Raw genomic sequence first — 9,091 nt, 5'->3', positions numbered from 1 at the left:
GACATAGGCCAAATTTTGGAGGTAATTTGGACTTTGTTCTTAAAATTATACTAGATTTTCTGTCTCCTACTTCCTCTAAGTCTGAGACAATGTATGTGGAGCACATTGAGGCGGTCTCCAAAACATATTTTTGACCAGCTTAACCTTTTATAACATAATATAAAAATGTGAAACGATACTATGGAAACAACATCTAATAATAAAGAAAATATTGTAATGAATAATCTTAGGTTAAATAAATATTTATAAAAAATATTATGCTTTATGTGAAGTTGATTATTAATTTAGAAGACTTTGAACAGAGAGAGAACTAGAGTTATATTCTTTTTTGGACGGAGAAATGGACAACCGAGTCAAATATAGTAAACAATACTATAAGGCATGCAATATTTTTGGTGGACGGAATATGATAGGATAGCTGGGAGCATCTCCAAGAGTACCTAATATTTTTCTCCTAAAAAATGATGTTTCCCAACTCCTAAATTTTTTTTGGAAGAAATAAATAAGGCCATTTCTAAGAGTTTCTAATAATTCACTCTTAAAAACATATTTCAAAAACATATTCCAATCATTCAATGGCATTTTCGTAAATACGATCATATTCTTTATGAGAACAGGCACGTACAGCCTGCCCTTCCGTTCCTCAGCTGGCCGGTTCCATCTCAGAGCCCAGCTGGATCGGCAGCTCCAGCGAGCGAGAGAGAGATAGAGATTCACGAACTCTCTAGGCAATCCGGCGTGCGTGCGTTTGTGAATGGTGAACGGTGAGCGGGCGGGGCCGGAGTGCACGCGGGAGTCGTTGCTGGGAAGGTATGAGATCGTGCGGACCCTTGGGGAGGGCGGCAAAGCCACGACGCGGAGCTTGGGGCGCGGTGGCGGCGGCTGCATCGGTGCGGGCAAGCAGAGGGCCGCGCGGCCGGCGGCAGCCGCACCGATGCGGGCGAGCGGAGGGCCGCACGGCGCTTTGGAGCCACGACGAGCGCGCCGGCGAGCAGGATCCGCAGCGGCGCGACGAGCAGAGGATGCTGCGGCCACGCGACCAAGTTAGGAGCCGCAGCGCGAGTAGCCTCGCGAGGCATGATGAAGGAGAAGAAGATCGTCGGAGAAACCAGAACGCAGGGGATTCGCGCGACCGGAGTCCACGTAACTTTACGCGCAAAGAGGGAGTTTTTCTCAAATGCTAAAAGATTGGGAGGTAATATTATGAGTGGTTGGAGATGGTTTTTTTTTCTAATCTTTCTAAAAATCTAAGATTATGAGAGTGTTTTAAGCTAGAGATGCTCTAAGGGGCCATTTGGTACGGCTCCGCATGCCACCGAACCAAATGGTCCCCGCGCGCTATGCTTTGTTGGTGAAGCTATGAGAAACCCGATGCGAGAAGCATGAAGAAAGAGTCGGAGCCAAAAAAAAAAAAAAGCTTCGTGTGACTCTACGAGCTTCCGTGGGCCTAGCACTTGTTCATGGCCGGACCCAATTTGCCCCAAGACGTGTTGGTGCGGGAGACTGCGACGCACAGGGACTACAGAGGGAGGGGCAAAGGCGGCATGCTAGCGCTTGAAGGGGTAGATGTGGCGCGCTCGCGCAAGGAGGCTGCACGCGGAGAAGTAGAGGCGGGGAGGAGGTGGCACACCGCCGGGAGAAGGCGGAGGAAGAGGGCAACAGCAGGAGGGGTGGTGGACTAGAGGCAGACAGGAGAAGACAAGAGAGACGTGACGAGGAGGAGGAGGGAGATAGGACGAGAAACAAGATGATAACCCGAAATAAATAAAGGAAGAAAAAAGAAAGATATTTATGGACATAACATCTTTTTTATTTATCCAGAAAAGCTGTTCCACTAAACATTTTACTAAAATAGATTAAGCTCCACTAGTATAGTTACTCTTGTAGTCGAATGGAAAAAAAACCCTAATCTAATCATGAAGCAGGGCTATAGTAAACTAAACGGACCCTGAAGATTACTCAACAGAAAAGGAGCTGCAACCTGCAAGCAAAGCAGGTGCGGCTGTCTGATAGGCACACGGGTCACAGCTCACAGGTTATGATGAGTGAGCTGATGCTCGTGGTCGTGGTCGTGGTCGTGCACCAGGTAGAGCCTTCCCAGCAAGATATAGATCGCCAGACGACGACCTTCCCAGGAGAGCAGGAGGAGGTTATCAGTGGAGTGGTTATCAGGGTGAGGTGGGTACTGGACAGGATTGGTCAGTGGAACGGAACTGGTCCAGCTCCACCCCGTGCGTCCCTTCGTCCTTTTTTAGGTACGGCACCCGCACCGCACCAACGTCAAGTAGACAGCTACAGTTTTTGTTTATTCTAGTTTTTTTTTTCTTGTTTGCAGTTCTGAAATGATTACTTCTAGGTTTATTTGTTTGCGGATCTGAATCAATGATCCTCCAATACTTAAATAATTTTCCATTTTAAATTATTAGTCATCTTGACTTTTATAGATACATACATAATTTTTACCGTGTGTCTAGGCATAATATATCTAGCTGTACAACAAAAACTACATAGCACAAAACACCTTAACAATTTAGAACTAATAAGGGAGTACAAAAAAGTAAAAATGTTTTTTTTTGCTTCTTTCGCCATCTTTTTCATGAGTGTCAATACTTGTGTTAGGTTCATATATATATATATATATATATATATATATATATATATATATATATATATATATATATATATATATATATATATATATATATATACCATACATCTCCTTATCATCTTTTAGTTCTTCAGATAATAAGTTTAATATGAAAAAGACCGAAATAGACATCGGCTAAATTGATAAGGTGAAACACAAGGATAAATCCACATGATTTAGGTAATTAGGTATGTGCATGAGAAAGCATTTTTGGTAGATGCTCAACCCAATAGAATGGCCCACAGGTCACGTTGGTCATCTCCATCTTCATGGAAAGTGGAATCATCTCTAGTTAGGTCTCCAAGTGACAAATACCTAACATTCTCCTCATGTGTCCACATCTTTAGCAATTAAGTGTCTTACACTATTGATATTTTTGTTCCTCATATATGAACAACTTTTTTCGAAATCAAGTTCAACATATCACCAATAATTTAGACAATTCACTGAAGCTTGTTTTTATAGTGTACAACAAAATGATCATTAAAGATAGGCTACATCAAAACATAGTTTTATTGGATTTATAGCCCATTTATGTTTTTGAAGTCTATTAGCATTATTGAAAATAGTCGTAAAACTAATGAATGGACAACATATAATTTTATTGTTAAAAATAAGAAAGTATATTATGGCCTGGCATACCAGAAGAAAGCTCGGTGGCCCATGTATCAATTAATAATAAAAAGAAAGAAAATGAACTATCTATGCACGCGCCCCCTCCACCTACCCCCTTGATAGAACATCGGCTTTTATCCAGTAAGATCCAAGGTGACCACTCGTTGCCGACTGTCAGAGATCACCGTTCGCCAGCATTGAATAGTATTATGTGAGAGAATAAGCTCAAACAAGCTGAAACAAGACCAGCCGAACGTGGTGTATGAAGAGGGGATCGAGACATGGTGAATTAGCTAAATCTGAGATTCACTTTGTTGTTTATTACTTCTTATGTTCCAAACTATAAGACGTTTTTACTTACATTGTTTTTACTATATATTTAGACATAGTGTTTATCTGACTGTATAGCCAAAATTCCGTATCTAAAAAACTAAAAAACATCTTATAATTTGAAACAGAGGGAGTGCTTTCTTATCTAATTGTGGGCAAATTTTTTTATCGGTTCATAAATGAATTTTACCGAATTACAGTACATGTGAATTTTTTTGATACAGCATTATATCCTATATAAAAAATAATAATCTTTGGTTCCCAACTGAACATGACGACAATATTTATTTGTATTTGCAACTCTGCCACATGTTTTATAATACCATACCACTCGGATTATTTTTCTCTTTTCTTGGCATGTTTTGTGAGAACGGTGCAACGTGATTGGTTATTTGCAACTGTCGTCCATGTGCTTTTCAATACCCTCTTAAATCGTGGGCGCTAATGGTATCCGTACAGTGCGTCGAAATGGGGCCCACACAAAGACGACGCAAGGGAATGCGTTGTCGCTGACAGAACGGAACAGGACGGGAGAGAAAAGAAAAGAAAAAGCCGTCCCCAGGGAGCACGGGACCAGTCAGCAACTACCCGTCCGTCGCGAGAGGCCAAAGTGGGGGAGCGGGGCCACACGTCTGTGTCACGGGCCGGCCAAGGGTCCGGTACGCTTCGCTTCGACATGACGTACCCGTCCGCACCACCAGGCTGTACGATCTGCAGTCCTCGGCGTCCTCCCCCTCCCCCGCATCGCCCCCTCCCCACCTGACTCACTTCCCAACCTTCCCTTTCCCCATCCTGCCCCCCACCGAGTACACCCGCCGTACCGTACCTTCCGTCCAATCCGATTCCATACGGCCACAGGTTTTACCGTCGTACCCCTGACGGCGACTCTCCTCAGCAGGGGCGTAGGGGCAAATACGGAAATCACAGGCGCAGCCGGCGCATTCCCCAGTACGACACGCTACAGGGGTAGCCTCGTCATTTTTTTTCCTCCTACACATCTCACCACCGCGTCTGGTTAGTTATTCTTGACTTCTTGTTGTTGCCCACATCCATCGCCGGCCGCTTGCCCATTTTCTTTCCTCCCTGCAACCACCGCCGGATCAAGAAGCCAGCCGCCGTCCGCCCGTCCTCCGTGTCAAGAAGCCACCGAGACCGGCCCACCCCTCCCTCCCTCCCTCCCTCCCCATGGACGCGGTGGCATCCCACCACCACCAGCACAGGCACCCCAAGCGCCGCCGCCTCGCCCTCGCCCTCGCCCTCTCCCTCTCCCTCTCCCCATCCCCCACCCCCGACGCCGCCGCGCCGCCGCTCGACTCGCTGGCCGACGAGCTGTTCTTCCTGGTGCTGGACCGCGTGGCCCAAGCCGACCCGCGTGCGCTCAAGTCCTTCGCTTTGGCCTCCCGCGCCTGCCACGCCGCGGAGTCCCGGCACCGCCACGTCGTCCGCCCGCTCCGCACGGACCTGCTCCCCGCCGCGATGGCGCGGTACCCGTGCGCCACCCGCCTCGACCTCTCCCTCTGCGCACGCGTCCCCGACGCCGCCCTCGCCTCCGCCGTCGTCTCCGGGCCCTCCGCGCTCCGCGCCGTCGACCTCTCCCGCTCCCGCGGCTTCGGCGCCGCGGGCGTCGCCGCGCTCGCCGCGTCGTGCCCGGGCCTCGCCGACCTCGACCTCTCCAATGGGGTCGACCTCGGGGACGCCGCGGCCGCCGAGGTGGCGCGGGCCAAGGGACTGCGGAGGCTCTCGCTGGCAAGGTGGAAGACGCTCACCGACATGGGGCTCGGGTGCGTCGCCGTCGGGTGCGCGGAGTTGAGGGAGCTCTCGCTCAAGTGGTGCCTTGGGGTCTCGGATCTGGGGATCCAGCTCCTCGCCCTCAAGTGCAAGAAGCTCACCAGCCTGGATCTCTCCTACACCATGGTGAGCGTTGTGCGGGTTTCTTTGGGTTCTCTGTTCGTTTCTTGGATGATTCTGTCTTTTTGTTTCCTTGTAGTACGTTTCTTGATTTGATTTCAAGGCATCAGGTTCCCTCTTTAATTCACCGGAGAGAAAATGGGTTTCAGTTATTTCCTTTGCTATAAATCTGCTACCTTCACCAGTTACTATAGTACATCATTTGTTCAATCTAATTTATCCAGTTAGTGCTTAGGGCATTGGACCACTTCAGTGTATAGGGACTTATAGGTAGTATAGTATTCTTGATCTGCAGACGTTCCTATCTACAAACATGGCAAATCATCTTTGCAACAATGGATCAGCAGAGCACTACTAGTAGCCAACTCTAGTTTCTCTTGCAGCTTTGTGCCTAGTCCCTACCGACCCACTTTATCATATCGTGCTGGAGTAATAATAAAACGGAAACGTATCTTGTGTTGCAGATCACACAGGATAGCTTTCTTCCCATCATGAAGCTACCCAATCTTCAAGAGTTGACACTGATGGGGTGTATTGGAATTGATGACGATGCTCTTGGCAGTCTTGAGAAAGAATGCAGTAAATCGCTACAGGTGAGTTACTCATGGTAATTTGCTGTTTTTGTTGATTTATACTTGTTACTAGCAATCACACATCACCTTCATTTGAAACACTGGTAGTATTTTGATCTGCTTGGTCACTGTTAGGTTCTGAATTCTGCTGATACCTTTGTATGAACTAGTCAACTGACTAAAATATGTATTTTTCATAATTCACAAAAGAAAATGCTTGATAGTAGCACAAAGCTCCGCTTATTACTGAACCCGCATGCTTGCACTGTTGCAGGTGCTTGATCTGTCTCAGTGTCAGAATATCACTGATGTGGGAGTTTCAGCCATACTGAAGTCGGTACCCAATCTATTGGAACTAGATCTTTCATACTGCTGTCCTGTAAGTAGCCAACCATCTAGTCGTATTATTCTATCACCTGGGCATAACTTGAGCCCTCACAGCTTAACTTACATCCTTTGTGTATCAGGTTACTCCTTCTATGGTGAGAAGCTTACAGAAGATTCCTAAACTGCGGACCCTGAAGCTGGAAGGCTGCAAATTCATAGCTGATGGACTAAAAGCTATTGGAACCTCTTGTGTTTCTTTAAGGGAGTTAAGCTTGAGCAAGTGCTCTGGAGTGACGGATACAGAACTCTCTTTTGCCGTGTCAAGACTAAAGAACCTGCTGAAGCTGGACATTACTTGTTGCCGCAATATCACTGATGTTTCACTAGCGGCAATAACTAGTTCATGCACTTCCCTCGTCTCTCTGAGGATGGAGTCTTGTAGCCGTGTTTCCAGTGGAGCACTCCAACTGATCGGGAAGCACTGTTCTCACTTGGAAGAGTTGGACCTTACTGACAGTGATTTGGATGGTGAAGGTACTTACTGAACTGGTACTGAATTATTCTTTGCCAGATGAACATAAAGTTGACCCTGGATATATTGTGTAGGATTGAAAGCTCTTGCCAGATGCAGCAAACTTTCAAGTCTAAAAATTGGAATTTGCTTGAAGATTAGTGACGAAGGTCTTACCCACATTGGAAGGTCTTGCCCAAAACTCCGTGACATTGATCTGTACAGGTAATTATTAGACATGCCTTATGGTTTTCTTTATTTGGTTCTTTGTCAGTAAACTAACTTATATTTTCTGTTTCAGGTGTGGAGGCCTTAGTGATGATGGAATTATTCAAATTGCACAGGGTTGTCCAATGCTAGAGTCTATCAATCTATCCTACTGTACAGAAATAACAGACAGTTCACTGATATCACTTTCAAAATGCGCAAAGCTGAATACTCTGGAGATTCGTGGCTGCCCCATGATTACATCCACTGGGCTCTCAGAAATAGCGATGGGGTGCAGGCTACTTTCCAAGCTTGATATTAAGAAATGCTTTGAGATTAATGATGTGGGAATGCTTTACCTTTCCCAGTTCTCTCATAGCCTCCGTCAGGTATTATCCTTTTCTCCTGTAACTGTAACTGGAATCTGATGGTACCATGTATGTTCTGCAATTGTGCTAATACCATCTATGTCTCATCACAGATAAACTTGTCGTATTGTTCAGTCACCGATATCGGACTTCTGTCCCTTTCTAGCATATCCGGCTTGCAGAACATGACCATCGTCCATTTAGCGGGTATAACGCCAAATGGTGTGACAGCTACTCTTATGGTTTGTGGTTGTTTGACGAAAGTGAAGCTTCATGAAGCATTCAAATCCATGATGCCTCCTCATATGATAAAAAATGTCGAGGCACGAGGGTGTGTTTTCCAGTGGATCGATAAACCATTTAAGGTATTGTATTGCTCCCCTGGTTGCTTTACACAGCGTTAAACCCTTGCGACCAAGTCGTATAGGCGTCTTGCCCGATTTGCTACTTGAGAACACTTCATAATTTGCCTCAGAAAAGTTGTGGTTCTAGCCAGATCTAAATGCAATGTTGTTTTTTGTACTTTCAGTATTTTTCCTATGCTTCAAAACACAAAAATCATGACTTGCTTATGCATGGTGTTTAAAAAAAATGCCTAAAGAGGATAACACAGTTGTCTTATATCTGTTGAGTGGATTTGTTGTTACTAGAATTACAATCATGCAAAAGTCAAGCATCTAATAACATGTGGCCTTGTGCAGGTTGAGGTGGAACCTTGTGATGTATGGAAGCAACAGTCCCAAGATGTGCTTGTACGATGAGAAGACCTTCAAGTGTAGCTATTGTGGAAACCAGGTCATGCATCCTGTAGATGGGATGGGTTCTGTTTGGTATCCAGAAGTGAAGCCTGAAGAACAACTCAATTTTGAAGGGCGGGCCTAGTGCAAGCGGTAGAGTCTTACCGCCTGTGACCGGAAGGTCTCGGGTTCGAGTCACGGTCTCGCATTGCACAGGCGAGGGTAAGGCTTGCCACTAACACCATTCCCTAGACCCCGCACAAGTGGGAGCTCACTGCATTGGGTACGCCCCATGGTGATATGCCGACTTTGAGTAGTAGTGTATATCCTGATGTTGTATACTACTAGATGGGTAGATCCAATCCCAACTCACCCTCAATCTCACATTTGTTTGGTGAGGTGATCATATGCCTTGGAGTAAATTACATTTCTGTGGAGCACAGCTAGGAAGTTGCTGTATAGAATATTAGCATGTAAGATGAAGGGAAGATATTGATACGGAAGAGATGGTTTTGGTTGATAATAAAATGGTTTTGAAATTTAGTTCGACAGATATGCGTTGCAGTGCCTGTGTTTGTTGGCTGTTGCATTCATATTTGTAATTATTGCATTGCATCTATCTGCTTGGTTTGGGATGCAAGAACAGAATGAAGGATACTGGTGATCTCTGCCTGTTTATAGTGCTCGAGTTAAGTGGCTTGCCGGTTGCATACGCCATACAGGATCTGGTCGGTCGTATCCTCTCAAACAAACGAGGAGGCGAGAGTAGACGGAGACGCATGATCCTTGTCCTACTCGCTTAAGTCATGGTAAAGTACGGTTGGATAATTTATCGTAAAAGAAAAATATTATTTATTGGCTGAAAAAAT

General features: G+C 45.7%; 1 protein-coding gene across 1 annotated transcript; it reads left to right on the top strand.

Annotated features, from left to right (window-relative positions):
* The first annotated feature begins 4,629 nt into the window (after positions 1-4,629).
* On the top strand, positions 4,630-8,773 carry LOC136507965 (F-box/LRR-repeat protein 3-like). Its single transcript, XM_066502554.1, has 8 exons — positions 4,630-5,506; positions 5,965-6,093; positions 6,347-6,451; positions 6,540-6,933; positions 7,006-7,135; positions 7,212-7,506; positions 7,599-7,850; positions 8,187-8,773. The coding sequence occupies exons 1-8, from the start codon at positions 4,778-4,780 to the stop codon at positions 8,244-8,246; spliced, it is 2,094 nt and encodes a 697-aa protein (XP_066358651.1). The 5' UTR covers positions 4,630-4,777; the 3' UTR covers positions 8,247-8,773.
* The last annotated feature ends 318 nt before the right edge of the window (positions 8,774-9,091 follow it).

This window comes from Miscanthus floridulus, chromosome 15, assembly GCF_019320115.1.
Source record: "Miscanthus floridulus cultivar M001 chromosome 15, ASM1932011v1, whole genome shotgun sequence".
In the NCBI taxonomy this organism is placed as follows: Eukaryota; Viridiplantae; Streptophyta; class Magnoliopsida; order Poales; family Poaceae; genus Miscanthus; species Miscanthus floridulus.
Note: the sequence above shows the minus strand (reverse complement) of the source record. Positions and strands in the feature narration are given on the sequence as shown.

Coding starts and splice junctions, on each gene's coding strand:
- LOC136507965 (XM_066502554.1), top strand. CDS start 4,778: ATGGACGCGGTGGCATCCCACCACCACCAGCACAGGCACCCCAAGCGC. Junction 5,507..5,964: donor TGGATCTCTCCTACACCATG/GTGAGCGTTGTG, acceptor CTTGTGTTGCAG/ATCACACAGGATAGCTTTCT. Junction 7,136..7,211: donor CGTGACATTGATCTGTACAG/GTAATTATTAGA, acceptor TTTCTGTTTCAG/GTGTGGAGGCCTTAGTGATG.